The 15,721-nt window shown below is 42.0% G+C and overlaps 3 protein-coding genes across 6 annotated transcripts in view; 2 read left to right on the top strand and 1 right to left on the bottom strand.

Annotated features, from left to right (window-relative positions):
- Positions 1-124: 124 nt before the first annotated feature.
- Positions 125-4,125, bottom strand: zbtb22a (zinc finger and BTB domain containing 22a). The gene is made up of 4 exons (XM_056741677.1): positions 4,078-4,125; positions 3,570-3,777; positions 1,749-2,421; positions 125-1,630 (listed from the first exon to the last, which is right to left on the bottom strand). Exons 2-4 carry the CDS (start codon positions 3,774-3,776, stop codon positions 870-872), a joined length of 1,641 nt encoding a protein of 546 aa, XP_056597655.1. The 5' UTR covers position 3,777; positions 4,078-4,125; the 3' UTR covers positions 125-869.
- Positions 4,126-6,459: 2,334 nt separating this feature from the next.
- On the top strand, positions 6,460-10,364 carry scn1bb (sodium channel, voltage-gated, type I, beta b). The gene is made up of 6 exons (XM_056740878.1): positions 6,460-7,156; positions 7,233-7,399; positions 7,517-7,754; positions 7,973-8,114; positions 9,280-9,351; positions 9,420-10,364. Exons 1-5 carry the CDS (start codon positions 7,102-7,104, stop codon positions 9,344-9,346), a joined length of 669 nt encoding a protein of 222 aa, XP_056596856.1. The 5' UTR covers positions 6,460-7,101; the 3' UTR covers positions 9,347-9,351; positions 9,420-10,364.
- A 710-nt stretch (positions 10,365-11,074) lies between these two features.
- The window catches only part of syngap1a (synaptic Ras GTPase activating protein 1a), a 30,884-nt gene continuing 26,237 nt past the window's right edge, over positions 11,075-15,721 (top strand). For all 4 annotated transcript variants that reach the window (XM_056740873.1, XM_056740872.1, XM_056740871.1 and 1 more), the window contains exon 1: positions 11,075-11,316. In XM_056740873.1, coding sequence (XP_056596851.1) covers positions 11,302-11,316 — 15 coding nt within the window. In that variant the 5' untranslated portion in view covers positions 11,075-11,301. The remainder of the gene's footprint in view (positions 11,317-15,721) is intronic.

The raw sequence follows: 15,721 nt of genomic DNA, 5'->3' as shown, positions 1-15,721 counted from the left end.
CATCAATACAGTATATGACCCGTCTTACTATTATTCCTTTTCTGTTCATCCCGTTTATGTCTAGTGATTGAATCCTTATATCCGTAAAAATATTTACACAGTTGTTGTTAGCTGGAGAAGCAGATGAAAGTGAAAGGATGTTTATTTATTTGAGGACAAACACACAGGTGCAGAAGAGTGTTGAATCTGATCACTGAACTACACAACAAACACATGTGACTTCATCCAGACATCACACAACACACAAAATAGGTCTGAGAGACTGGGATTCTGACAATACAGCACAGTTGATCTGAACTGATCATGTATTCATTTACATTAATGCATTCGGCAGACCTTTTATTCAAAGCAACTCACATTGCATTATGCTATACATTTGTTTCTATGTATGTTTAGGGTTTAATCATCCATTTAGAAAAGAGCATCAGCTTCACCTGTTGGCACTAGATGTGTGTGAATCAGAATTTTCATGTGTCATGTGTGCTGTGTTGGTCACTCACATGTGTATATGGTTGAGTGATTTGAACACGCTTATTCACAAAGTGAGGAAAATGATTCAATAACTCGAAGAACAGAACCCACTTTACACTCACAAAAGTCAACAAAAACAACACTTTACACTTACACAAAAGTGAATGAAAACACATTCTAATGAGGATCAAGATTAATGTGACATGATTTGGCAGGTCCGTGTGAAAGCGACTTTAAACGTGTCCGAGCCTTCCGCGCGTGTCTTTCACACAGATAAATGTTTCAAGTCAATTTTGAATAATGACCTCTATGTGTGTGTTTAAAACAGCACGGCACTGCTACATATAATGGTGTTATAGTGACATCTGGGGAAGTGACGGGTGATGTTGAAAGTCCGTTTAATATTCTGCTGTTTTCTCCTTCTTCACTTGTCCCGGCCCGTCATCAGACGGAAACTCGTCCTCCCGCTCACAGCTCACCTCCACGGTGATGGAGGCCGACGAGGCGGCGGAGAGACGCTGACAGCGAGCCTGGTGTTTCAAGAAACTGTCCCTCCAGACGATCTTCTTGCCGCAGAAGACGCACTCGTACGGTCGCAGGCTTCCGTGAGTCTTGACATGTTTGGTCAGGTGGTGCTTCATTTTAAAGCTCTTGGAGCACACGGGACAGGCGAACGGACGGAGATTCAGGTGCTGCATCTTGACGTGGCGGTCGCGCATACTCTTCAGCGTGTAGGCTTTACCGCAGTGGCAGTAGTGAACTTTACCCGCGTAGGACGTCCCAGAGAGAGGAGACGAGGGGGAAGTGAGCAGAGGAGGGGAAGAGGGCGGAACGGAGGAGGACTGTGACACCGGCGAGACGGTCTGGGGCCAAGAGAGATCGGAGGGTCCCGGCACAAACTCGTCGGGGGGCACGGGGAGCAAAGGACGCTGGGAAACTTGCCCCGTGGCCTCCTGAATCTCATCGTATGTCTGGAACTCCCCGTCGGCGAATCGGCCGATGTCTATTCCGTCTTCGTCGGCGGAGTCTTTCTTGCCGTCTGACCGAGCGCACAAACCCGGCGGCCACTCGGCATCGCCGTGCCACTGAGGGGGCGGATCCGTTTGAGATGGATGGCACGCTTCGCTCCCTCCGCACTCCCTCTCTCTGAGACGTCCCCCTGAGAGAAGACAAGAGCAGACAAAAGAGTGAGAAACATGTCAGTGCCGCGGGCGTGCGGGTGAAGCTCTGTCGGGTGGACGGCAGTTAAACAGCTGTGATGAAGAAGCTCCACTCACCGGCCTGATGCTCCTCACACTTCACTCTCACTTTCTCCTCTTCCGAGAGCTCTCCCACCCCTTCGTCCGCCTCCATCCACCTCTCCCCTCTCCTCCTGTGCTCCTCGTCCTCTCGGCCTCTTTGGAGGCGCGTTCGGAACCTGTTGCGCGCGCCGGAGTCCGCTTCATTTTCCTCGTTGTGCGTCAGAGGAAGGACGGAGCAGCTGTGATCTCCTCCTGTGGGGTGGCAGTCGGGCCGGGGCGACTCCGCTTTGAGGGGGATGGAGACGCTGCTTCTGGCCCACCTGCCCTGCTGCTGCTGCTGCGGACGCCTCCAGGTGGCCAGAGGAGGTAACGCGCCGTGCTCCCTCTTCTCCAGGGTCACGCTTTGCTCTCCCGCACCTCGGTCCTGCTCTTCCGCAAAACAGCAGTCCGAGCTGCTGGGCGACTGGTGGCTCGAGGAGGTCGTCCCGCCTGGGCTGAGCTGGGCTAAAGGTCGTGACCTCTTAAGGATGTCTGTACACTTATCCACGATGTGCCACATCTGAAGGAAACTGGCAACGGTGACGTAGTTGACTATATCGTCGCGTACGATGCTGAGCTGTCCCGTGTACACGGAGGTTAAGACGCTCTCGAATGCCAAAGGATCCATCACAGAGGGAAGAGAAACCGTGGTTACGTTCTTCAACAGAACCTGAGGACCAATCACAACACACACAAGCGGTTTTACTAACCATCGGTCTAAATGTCACTGTATGTGAAGCTCACTTTTCAGCATTTGAAAACTGATGTTTAACATTAGCATGTTGAACATAGTGAGTTGTGTTTAGATTCTAGGATCAGTTATTATAAATAAATAGCAGTGTTTTAAAACTGTAAGAATAATGATTGTGTCTGCTGTTCAAAACTTAAAGTCACTTAAAGCTTGTCATGTATTAACAGGTCCTCACAGGATTAAAAATGATGAGTGTTAAAAGACCTTGAGTTCATCTGATATTTCTCAATAACCCTCTGGAGATTAATGCTGTTGTGTACAGTTTTCTAGACACTGAAATGTTGTTAAAGGGCCCACAGGATGAAAATACAATTTTTTCTGTGTTTAAGTGCTAAAATCGGGTCTCCGGCGCATCTATTGACTCAGAAAACATGAAGAAGAACTGTTTTAGTGAGCCTTTTTTTCAAGCATCTGAGAGATCGACCCAATCAGATTTCGCTCCCCTTGTGACATAGAAAGGGGTTTTTATTTTAATATTACCACCCATTAATCTTCATGTTTACATCCACTGCATGGCCATGGCATGCAGTACACCAGTGTTTCCAAACCCTGGGTCTCTGGGCACACCTCCAGCAATGTTTGAAACGTCTCCCTAATTAACACACTAACAAGCTGAAGGGTTGAATCAGGTTGAATCTTAAACATTCTGGGAGATATTACCCGAAGACCGGTATTGGGAAACAAAAAAGGCTTGTTTGACTTGATGCGGTGCCGCAATATCAGACAGGCTGATGAAACGAGACGGAAAAAGGGGTGGGGAGCACAGTAACTCATGAGCATTTAAGGAGACGTACACCAAACCGGGTTGCTGTGGGTATATGTGTTTACACAACCATTGAGTTTTTTGAGCAAAATATGTTACAAACATTTCATGAAGACCCTAATAAAATTTGAATCTGATGAGCCCTTTAAACTAGATCAGACTGGACTACAAGTCTAAAGATTCCAGTAATAAACAAATAACTTCTAAACTATTTAATCTCAAATCAGTATTTTATGATTTCTCGGTTATTTGATGATGATGAAGATGATGTACATTCTTGTCTTTAAAAACACGCTGACCTCACCTGGTCATGAAAGTAGGGAGACGAAGCGGCCAGCACACAGCGGTGTGCACGGAACACCTGACCCTGCACCTGGATGGACAGGTCGCATAACTGACCCTCCTCGCGCTGCCGGTTGAGGTTCTCCAGAACGGACGCGCGGACGCTGGGGAAACACACGTGCAGAACCGGACCGAGCGGAGCGCTGGGGCGGCCGAGCATCTGCTCCATCCTGCGGGGAGACAAACATCAGCGGCCGCGGGTCAGAACCGAGCGATCACAGATAAACACACGCGATAACAGGCCTGCAGATCAGATCCGCTCGAGAACAAACTAACGCATACAGTCTGATGTAAACAATACCGTGACCCCGATGATCATGTGTGTAGCTATGCAACAACATGCGGTTCTGATCGCGATTTAACCGTCGTCACACTATCAGTTGGTTTGAATTGTCGACCTTGTTAATTGTTCACTTGATCTGGTTAATAACATTGATGCGGATTAAACATGCGTGTTTTAGTGATCTTACCTGCTGTCTGTGTGAAAGAGCTCCGAGTCTGCGGAAGAGAAGACACAGCCCCGCCCCGAGCCGCCCGGAAGCCCCGCCCCTCCTGCCTCACAGCGCTGAAGACACACTGCGCAGACCTATCGACTTATGACATCATAGTATCGCGAGGGCAATTCGAGCTTTTGGATGTCGCTTAACCCGTAGTTGGACCAAGTGGGCGGGGCTCCGCCTCTGTGGACATCGTCAAATCCCGTCAACTCTAATGGAGAAATAATGCTCGTATGGTCTTATATTTCTCACATTTTTTTCATGATTTATGATTCTTCATCATGGTCTGCATTGTTTCTGTGAAAAACGGCATTAGGTGAACACCTAAAAAAACAAGCGTGTGTGTTTAATAACTGTTGAAACATCGTATCTTTCTCAACTGTCGTATATCATTTCCATCTTGAATGAATCGTTTCTTTTTTTCCTCGTTTTCTGAATTTGCCTCGGATTAAAGCGTCTGCTATAATGTGAATGACAAAGACAGAAGGCAACCCTTGCTTTTTATTCATTCCTGCCTGCTTTGCAATGCAATGTTAAGTGATGAGATGCAAGGTGTGAAAAAAATCTGTCTGTGATGATCTTATTACGTTTGGTCACCTTTTACTTTATTATTCAAATTGATATAAACACTATTACAATTGTTCAGATAATATCTAATGTCAAAAAGTAAGAGAGAAGAGCCCAACGAAATGACACACTGATCACCATAATGGTGACTTCAAAACAAACGCTTAAATAAAATACGAAATCAATCATCAAAAGTTGAGAGACATCACAAAGACCAAGAAGCCAAGTTTCAAGGGTTTCAATCTTTAATTTTTTCGAACAAGTCAAAGAGAGACACAGAGTTCATCTGAAGATGTCTGACCAATACATATCTGACTCCATCTCTTATACATTGTTCTTTAATCCAATCAGGTTTCACATGACATCACCTATTTCTGTTAGTCCATCCTTTTCTGACCTTCCACAGTTAAATGTCAAGCTCCATCAATAAAGAAATGCACATACATACATCTTAAAATGCAACTATATGTCACATTGTCATTTACTACACCTGTGTTTAGTGAATCTAAAGGGTAAACATGTGCTGAAATCAATATAATAGTGTATACTATGTTCATCTGTGACTAGTACCAACTAGTGTCTTCAAAAGTGTGTGTGTGATGCTAAGCAGATGTAAGGTCCATTGCCTTTGTTAAGATCAGAGAAGTACATGAACTTCTATAACTATCTTAAATGTATGTTTTTATATAAGAACAAAATGTAATATATTTAGAGACTAATTTGTATAAGAAAACTCAGTAATATGCTTAGAAAAACACCATATAATAGCAGACTGTTACACATGCATTTTGTTTTAATCTGTTTACATTTGTTACAGAAGGGCCATTTTTTCACATCCTTATGTTATCAAGTTTTGACGGCATTCGAAACAGAAATGTTCGGCTAAAACCCCACTCAGACGCAGTGGATTCTGTGACCGTCTCGCCAGACAACATTCACTTTGTTTAACAAATTATACATATGATGTGTGTAATTTTCAAACTCTTTGTTAGTGTAAATACCAACTTCACACTTGAGGCACATTTATCTGTTTAGTAATAACGCGGAAACTGCGCGTTAGTACATAAAACTTTAGATGTTAATTTCTACCAAATAAATCTACTTATATGGACAAATAAATCATAATATAGTCAATAGCCATACATTGTATTTAATAGAAATACTGTGCATGATATCCCACAAATGAAAATTGCTCACATTCCTCCAAATATCTTTCTCTGTGTTCATTGGAACAAAGACATTTCTGATGTTGAAACAACCGGAGGGTGAGTAGATTATGTCAGATGTTTATGTTTGGATGAACTATCCCTTTACATGAATCACGCATTTTTGCATGAGGTAAAGCGTGCGATACTGTGGTGCGCGCGCGCCACCCGCTGTCTGGCTGAAGATTCATTATTTAGCAGATGTTTTACACAATATTTGATGTTTTTACAAATGTAAGGGCATCAACAAAGCGAGTCATCCTAATCAAGCAATGGTTAGAGAAGTGTTGGTGTAGTTTCAACAATTGTTGGACATGTAAGAAGAGGGAACATTTACATTTATTCATGTGGCAGACGCTTTTATCCCAAATATGTTTTGTCTGTGCTTTTAACTTCTTCCTGTCAAGTGTTCACAGAAAAGATGTTAGAGTTATCTCTTATACTATCATTGCGCTCCTAATCATTTTCATTCATGTCCAATATATTTCAGTGCTTCTTTATTTTACCGTGTTTTGCATTCATTCCATTGCGTTGGTTTTCAGGGGGCTGCACCTGCTGGCGGCGGAGTGACGTCACCACGGATTCGTTTCAGGCACGCGCGCGGCCCGTGAGTTTTACCGCAATGCATCAGTCCGCCCATCGACGCGAGCGTCACCGAGAAGTGCAGCGCTCGCCGAACACATGAACGATCATTTTCATCACTCTATTACGGAACATTATAAAGACATGTTGTAAAGGCAAGTTTAAGAACTCTATGCATGATTCTAATGACGATACGTCACGCACTGTCTTCGATGTTAGTAAATGTAACGTGTCACGCGCGTAAAACGAAATCAGGATGAAACAAATGATGGTGCGTTAGCAGAGCTTGAATGATATAGACGCTGTTCTCAGGTCAGATGAACACTTGTTTGTTAGACTAGCCAGGCTGTGTTTTAATCGTGCTGTTGTCATAACTGATGTAAGAGAAAAGCTAGAAGGCTGTGAGCGGTGCGATAACAGCGTTGCGCGTTGAGCCGAAGAGTGTGTGTGTGTGTTGACGCTTTTGCACACTTCACGTCTTTATCATGCAAATGAAGGCCCAGTGCTAGTTAGACGCTACTAGTTTAGTTTGCCTCGAATCTGAGCCGGGACACGCGTGCGCGTGCACGGACCCCTCCGAGGCCGTCTCATGGTCAGGATATGAAGATACGTCACTGTGGGATCTAGAATCCGTCGCTCCATCATGAACGTGTTTATCAGACGGCTGCTGTCTCTCTGCGTGTTCTGCGCGCTGTCAGGTGAGTGGGATTCTAACAGACGCGCTGGACATGTGTCACCATCACGCGCTCAATCTATCCCGCGTGTCTCCCGCAGTGTCTCTGTGCAGCGGCGCGTGTGCAGAGGTGGACTCGGACACGGAGGCCGTGGCGGGTCATGGCTTCCAGCTCGGGTGTCTTTCCTGCAAGGTGCGATTAGAGGTGCCGGCCACAGCCACGGTGGACTGGCTCTTCAGGGCTCCAGGGTGGAAAGATTTTGTGCACGTGAGTTTCAGCTCAGTGTTCCATTCACTGTCACTTCTCTGACACCATCATAAACACTCATGTGGTCAGATCAGCTGTTCATTATGAAACTTTTGATTACCTGTGTTGTGTGGTCAGATTTACACTTATGACGGCGAGTCTCCTAACATCATCCATGAGCAGTTCCAGGATCGAATACAGTGGCACGGCAGCAAGAAAACCTTTGACTTGCAGGACGCGACCATCAACCTTCTTAATGTGACTTTCAATGACTCGGGCACTTACGTCTGCATCTTCAACCGAATTCTCAAATACGAACATTATGAATTCCCCACCATCGTCAAAAAAAATTTTACTCTGACTGTGGTGCCTACAGGTGAGTGTGCCGCACATCCATCTCGTATCACTTTCACCCTGTGAGAGAAAGAGTCCCTGAGGCCAGGAGAGACTTTCTGTGATTGTACATGACCTTCGGCATGAGAGATCAGTGTAATGCTTCATCTAAAGCAGCGGATGAGACCAAACACAAGAAGCAGTATGACCCACTGTGTCTACTGAATGAATAAACCTGTGTGTGTGTGTGTGTGTGTGTAGCCAGGCGTGGGACGGCGTCTATCGTGTCAGAGGTCATGATGTACGTGTCTATCATTGGGCTTCAGTTCTGGCTGCTGGTGGAGATGATCTACTGCTACAGGAAGATCGCTGCTGCCGGAGAGGAAGCGCTGAGAGCCAGCGCGTCAGTAACACACACAGTCTGACTGAGAGACAAACACACACACACACACATGTTTGTAAAGCTATCTTTATGAGGACATACATTGATGCAATGCAATCTCTAGCCCCTAACCATCAGAAGTGAGTACCTGACCCTAACCCTAAACCTTATTATAATCTAAATCTGACTATAACCTAAACCTGATTATAACCTAAACCTGATTATAATTAAAATCTGACTATAACCTAAACCTGATTATAACCTAAACCTGATTATAACCTAAACCTGATTATAATCTAAATCTGACTATAACCTAAACCTGATTATAACCTAAACCTGATTATAACCTAAACCTGATTATAATCTAAATCTGACTATAACCTAAACCTGATTATAACCTAAACCTGATTATAACCTAAACCTGATTATAACCTAAACCTGATTATACCCTAAACCTGATTATAACCTAAACCCTTAAACCAGGTCTTAACCCTCAAACAGTCCTTTTAAGGGGTCTCAGAAAGTGAGGACCGGACAAAATGTCCTCACTTTACTCTCTTAGTCCTCACTCTGCTGGTCTAAAACTGGTCCTCATAAAGATAGATGTACAAGTACACACCACACACACACAGACAGACAGACAAACTTAAAGTATCACACAGACCGTCAGACACACAGAGACGGACAGACAGACATAAACACACACGCACAGAGACGGACAGACACACACACACACACACACACACACACACACAGAAACGGAAACACAAAAGAATTAGACAAACAGAGATAGATACACAAGAAGATGGACACAGATACACTGAAACAGATTCACACACACTTCAATACAGAAGAGTGACTCGCAGTGAAGAGGAAGAACTATAAACGTTTAATATAAATGAGTCCATGTTCTTTTTCATTTGTCTGAATATAGATTTGGTATGATGGCAATAATGATGATGATTTAACATTCTTTAAATGTTTGTAGACATGAGAACACGTGTGTTGATCTAGTTCTTTGTGAGTCTCTGTTCAGTGTGGGTGTGGTGCCACTCAATTACTTAACAATTCACTTGAGTTTTGTTTGTGTAATCTTCATGAATGTCGATCTTTATTTCACACACACACACACACACACAGTTTAATTCTCTGTTATGACGTGTGATTTTCTGTGCCTGTGTTGTAGAGCGGAGTATTTAGCCATCACATCAGAGAGTAAAGATAACTGTGCTGGTGTGCAGGTAGCAGAATAACACCGGTGAGTGTCTTGATTTCTTCCTCTTTTTCATCCTCTACAAACATTCATTCACATCTTTTGTTTTGCAGGTTTCTTCCCAAGAAGCTCCTTCCAAAAATCTTCTTCTGGACTGTGTTACTTCTTCCTGTGACCCTCAACCTCTTTTGTAACCTTTTCTTACCTGAGTCCATCAAATCTTCTGTGTCGCATGAGTTTGATGCTATGCATGGTGACGGACCCTTTCAATTTCACTCGCACATCGACACAGCAGAGCCTAGAAAGAGAAACACACACAAGCTTGGTTTACTGCAATACTCCACCGCGAGAGACAGGAAATCGCAATACTTGGATTTTGCACTAGAGACCAGTACAGAGACACGAGTTCTCTGCTGATGTCGTGACGTACGGATCCCATATAGAACCATAATTACTTTAAGCTGCTCTGAAAGCCAATCGCTGTGCAATGCTGTAGTTGCATGAGCTAACGTCAATGCTTTCCATACGTTTATAGGCTTGGCAATATTTCAAGTGTTAACATACTAAGGGTTTAGTGTATGTATTCCAAAATGATCCTTCATGCTTTAAGCACTACAAATGAACTGACGAAGGCGTTTCTAATCCTCGCTGTAACCCTGTAGCTCATGTCATGATGTATATACACACTCACACATGAGAACACCACACTAATTTCTGGATGTAGCAAACATTATATTATAGGAATGTAAAGATGCTGCTCTGGTAGAGTTGAATGTTTGACTTGATAGTGATAACCTCGTGCTGAAATGCATTGTGGGTAAGTTTATCAAGACATATTGGAGCTGATATTTACTGCATGCCCACTCTGCAGACGATCAATGCAGGTGTCCTGTAACGAAAGCAACTCTTTGTCTCCACCGGGATGTTTGTGTTCACGCTCAGATGATTGAATGTGATGTTCAGTATTAAATGCAGAAATGAACGCTGGGAAACAGCTGCGCTTCGGCTGCCGGGGAGAGAGAGATATTCATGTGTAGAATAAAAGGAATCGAAATGAAGCATGAGCACTGTTTTATTTCTACCTCAATGAACATGAATTGATGTTATGAAAGACAGAAATGTCTTCAATGAAGATCTGATGACACTTTGATTGGATAAGTTAATGAGACCCATGAACAAAGCATTTATTCTTCTTAACACAAATGTCCAAATGAGTTCATACAAGAAGAGTCACTGAACTAAATAAAAAAGGAGATTTTGGCTGTAGATATAAATCTGTTAAACCAACGTGTTTCTATATTTCTGTCTCTATTGTATAAGGCTTTTCTTCAGGTGAGCAAAATACGTATAGCAATGTACATATCATTTATACCACGGTTGATAATGATTGTACGGTATATGTGTGTTTGTGTGTACCATACCGTGGTATCTGGGTCACAGTAATATTTGACAGTAGTATTTACCCGTATCTATTATTCAAATACAATTTAAAATGAAATTCAAACATGTGTTGACGGTAAACGTTAATACAGCTAAAAACACAATTTACATGTTTGATTTGTATTTGTTTATTTGAATTAACTCAAAGAATACTCATGTCACTCACAAAAGCGTTATATTTATAATAATTGCGTGGCAAAAGCAAAGTATTTCACTTATCTCGATTACTTCTGTTGACTTGTGAATTAATTTATCGATCCGTTCACTGATGGGAGTGAGCTGCGCGTCCCCGCGCCTGTAATTGCGCGCGCGTGTTTGGTGACGGCGAACTTACACTCGGTATCTGCGGATCGTTCATTTCGATCATCGTTCGAATCGATAAAGGCGCCTCGCGTGAGCGCGCCTGGCCGTGCGCGGGCTCGCCGTGACTCCGCGCGTCGCGTCTGAGCTCGTCGCGTGATTTCGTTGAGTGTTTTATTCTCGTCGCGCTGGAGGAGTGATGATGGATCCGCACACAGTGAGCTGATCGCGGCCAGTGGCGGAGGATCATGTCCTATGTGTCTTCACAAGGTAAGAGAACTTCATCTGATCCTTCATTACTGCCTCATTTGATTGACAGATGTCATCATCATCATCACATTCCGGTCAGTGATTATAGTGATGATCAATCGAGTGATCGATCAGTGCTCAGTAACAGCAGATGTGAGTCGAGGCCGTGAGTGTGGACGAGCGCTTTATTTATAGATACCGAACTCGACCAAACACACACACACACACACACACAGTGAACTGATCACAAACACACAGTAACATCATACTTGATCTCTTTGATACACACACACACACACACACTAACATCATACTTAAACTAATCTCTTTGATACACACACACACGCACAGTGAACTGATCACAAACACACACTAACATCATACTTGATCTCTTTGATACACACACACACGCACAGTGAACTGATCACAAACACACACCTACAGTGAACTGATCACAAACACACACTAACATCATACTTGATCTCTTTGATACACACACACACACACAGTGAACTGATCACACACACCTAAAGTGAACTGATCACAAACACACACTAACATCATACTTACACTGATCTCTTTGATACACACACACACACAAACACACAGTGAACTGATCACACACACGTACAGTGGTCAGACAGACAGATGTAGGAGATGTTGTGTGAAAGTGTTATTGTGATCTGAAGAGGTCATTGACATTGAGCTGGAGTACTTGTGGAATGAGTTGTGACAGGACGCTGTGAATAAGCATCACACTGTTGTGCTGTTTAATACAATGAGTTTATTCCCCACTGCTGACCTATGCAGCGGTGTGTTACACACATCAACACAAACACTGATGCTTGTGAGACATACTGCTGTGTGTTTGATCAGGAGACAGTGTGAGAAACAAACTCTTTTAGATAGGCCTTGTTATCTGAGCTCAGACATCCGACCTGCGGTATGTGCTCATGTTCCTCACCTACACCCTAACAAAAAGTGAAATAAATTGTGATAGTCAAGACACAAAATCACATGTAACAAATGTTGATTTATTTGTGTTGTGTTGGTCTATAAACACACTTGTCATTAGCAATACTTATAAGATTTATTGTCATCAGCGTGATCATAACATCATCAGCCTGATCATAACATCATCAGCCTGATAATAACATCTTCAGCCTGATCATAACATCATCAGTGTCATCATAACCGCATCACTGCAATAATAACATCTTCAGTATGATCATAACATCTTCAGGATGATCATAACATCATCAGCCTGATCATAACATCTTCAGTATGATCATAACATCATCCTCCATGATCATAACCGCATCACTGCAATAATAACATCTTCAGTATGATCATAACATCATCAGTTTATTTCTAACATCATCAGCATAATGATAACATCATCAGTGTCATCATAACTGCATCACTGCAATAATAACATCTTCAGTATGATCATAACATCTTCAGTATGATCATAACATCATCAGCATAATGATAACATCATCAGTGTCATCATAACCGCATCACTGCAATAATAACATCTTAAGCCTGATCATAACATCATCAGTGTCATCATAACTGCATCACTGCAATAATAACATCTTCAGTATGATCATAACATCTTCAGTATGATCATAACATCATCAGCATAATGATAACATCATCAGTGTCATCATAACCGCATCACTGCAATAATAACATCTTAAACCTGATCATAACATCATCAGTGTCATCATAACCGCATCACTGCAATAATAACATCTTAAGCCTGATCATAACATCATCAGTATGATCATAACCGCATCACTGCAATAATAACATCTTCAGTATGATCATAACATCTTCAGTATGATCATAACATCATCAGCATAATGATAACATCATCAGTGTCATCATAACCGCATCACTGCAATAATAACATCTTAAGCCTGATCATAACATCATCAGTGTAATCATAAAATCTTCAGAGTGATCATAAGATCTTGAGCGTGATCATAATCAGCCTGATAATAACATCTTCAGTGTGGATTATAACATCATTAGTCTGATAATAACATCATCATTGTAATCATGACATCAACACCGTCATCATAACATCTTCAGTCTGATAATAACATAATCATTGTAATCATGACATCAACACCGTCATCATAACATCTTCAGTCTGATTATAACATCATCAATGTGACCATAACATCATTAAATGAAGATCTTTCACTATGATGAGCTGACATGTGATCCTGACCTTGTGATCATGTTCATTGGTCACCGTTGCAGTATGCGTGGCCTACAGTTCATGTGTCACAGTAAATCATTTTTATTTTAACAAATATTATTGTTTTATTTGATCACATCATTGAATGTGATGGCTTTCCTGTAGCTCAGTGGTTAGATCATGGCACTAGCAACACTTATGTCATGGGTTCAAGCCCAGGGGATTGCACATAGTCATAAACAAAATGTATAATACATTGCAATGTAAATCGCTTTGGATCAAAGTGTCTGCCAAGTGTTAATGTAAATGTAATGTGCTCTTGTAAATGAGCTCCTTTCTGTGATAGAATTTCCAGGTTTTTTTTATTCACTATTCAAAAATCAAAATATTAAAACGATTATTTTAACCCTAACTATTATACTTGTCAGGTTTATATAGTAATGTAAAAAGTAATTGTAATATTGAAATAAGATAGGAATTTCAGTCAGTCGTTGAACTTCACTGTGTACTTTTGTGACTTTATTTTAGTATATTCTTAAAAGTTATTACATGGAGGGAGATGTCTGTTAGTACAGCAGAGACATTCAGCTTCCTGTTTCAACAGGAAATATGAAAGTGTCCTCCTCATGACATCCCATGGGTCTTCAGTGAGACTTACAGTCAATATGATCTTATGGCAACACATTAGAAACATAATTATAAAAGAGTTTTCTGACTGTAGACTGTGACCCTGTACAACAAAACCAGTCTTATGGGTCAATTTTTCGAAATTGAGATGTATACATTATCTGAACGCTGAATAAATAAGATTTATATTGAGGTATGAGTTGTTAGAATAGGACAATATCTGGATAAGATACAACCATTTAAAACTCAGGAATCTGAGAGTGCAAAAAGAATCTAAATATTGAGAAAATGGCCTTTGAAGTTGTTTATCAGAGGCACTGTGACAGGACATTCACTCACAGAAGTAACGTTTATATATATTTAAGGTAAGACATTTACAAAATATTGTAATATTTTAAGAATTTTGTGCATTAAAAGAAAAATCGATAATTTTGACTCATACAATGTATTTTTGTCTTTTACTAAAAATGGTCATGTGCTACAGGTTCAGAAGCATTTCCTGTTTCAGATGATTTGATTTCATTCTTATAGGTGTTTGTTGAACATTTCTGCGAGCTGAAGTGTGGTTTGTGAACTGGTTTGTGAATTTTAATGAAATCCGAACAGTGTGATGTGATTCTTTAGGGTGTAGACAGTGAGTTCTGAGTCTTATCTACTCTCCAATTTGACCAAAAACACAGAGTATCAGAAACAAGAAAATGTTGTAGAAAATACAGATTTCTGCTGATATGAGATGAAGGTGAAAGTGAGTGTGATGTTGTGGATCTTCTGATGAGAGTGTGCGTCTCTCGTGACCTCTAAACACTGTAATCTGTGAAACATGAATCTGTTTAATGTTTCTTCTTCAGTTCAGTTCTACATTTAGTTATATTTACTTTTCTTCTGTCAGTATGATTGAAAACATTAAATCTTCTTATTTAAAGTGTCCTCGAGCGCTTGAATGTAAATATACTGTCAGCTCTTCTTGACTGATGTGCAGTAATATTATTTATTTATTAGTCAAACTGTACGTATGACCCTGAACACAAGCGCAGTATCATGTGTGTGTGTGTGAATGATGAAGCAGCACATGTGTTGAAGTGATCATACAGTGAGAGTCCAGCTGTCAGAGGAGCACTCCCACCTACAGAGAGAGAGAGAGAGAGAGAGAGAGAGAGAGAGAGAGGGATTACATCCATGATGGTTGCTATGGGAACATGGAGTTGGCTCTCTCTTCCAGAATAGTTCTCATCCAGCATCTCCTCTCCAGATTCATGCTGTAGTCAAACACATCCATCCCACACCCACCGCTCCGCTTTTCCTCTCCTCTCTTTCATAATCCCTCTCTCTCTCTCTTGCGCGCGCGATATATCTGTCGTTTTTAGCCCGTTCGGCTGTGGTTGTCATGGCAACAGGCAGGGGTGTGCATGAAAGAGAGAGAGAGAGTGGGCGTCACGGAAGTGACATCTCTTGGGCTGTAACCCATCTTCCCCTCTCTCTCTCTCTCTCTCTCTCTCTCTCACTGTGGGGGCGATCAGGACACAAAAGCGAGTGTCAAAACGAGTTTTAAATTTGTCTTGTGTGTTTTTCCTGCGTGTTGCACCAGAT

This window comes from Triplophysa dalaica, chromosome 25, assembly GCF_015846415.1.
Source record: "Triplophysa dalaica isolate WHDGS20190420 chromosome 25, ASM1584641v1, whole genome shotgun sequence".
Taxonomy (NCBI): Eukaryota; Metazoa; Chordata; class Actinopteri; order Cypriniformes; family Nemacheilidae; genus Triplophysa; species Triplophysa dalaica.
The sequence above is the reverse complement of the archived record's forward strand: the minus strand, read 5'-3'. Positions and strand labels throughout refer to the sequence as shown.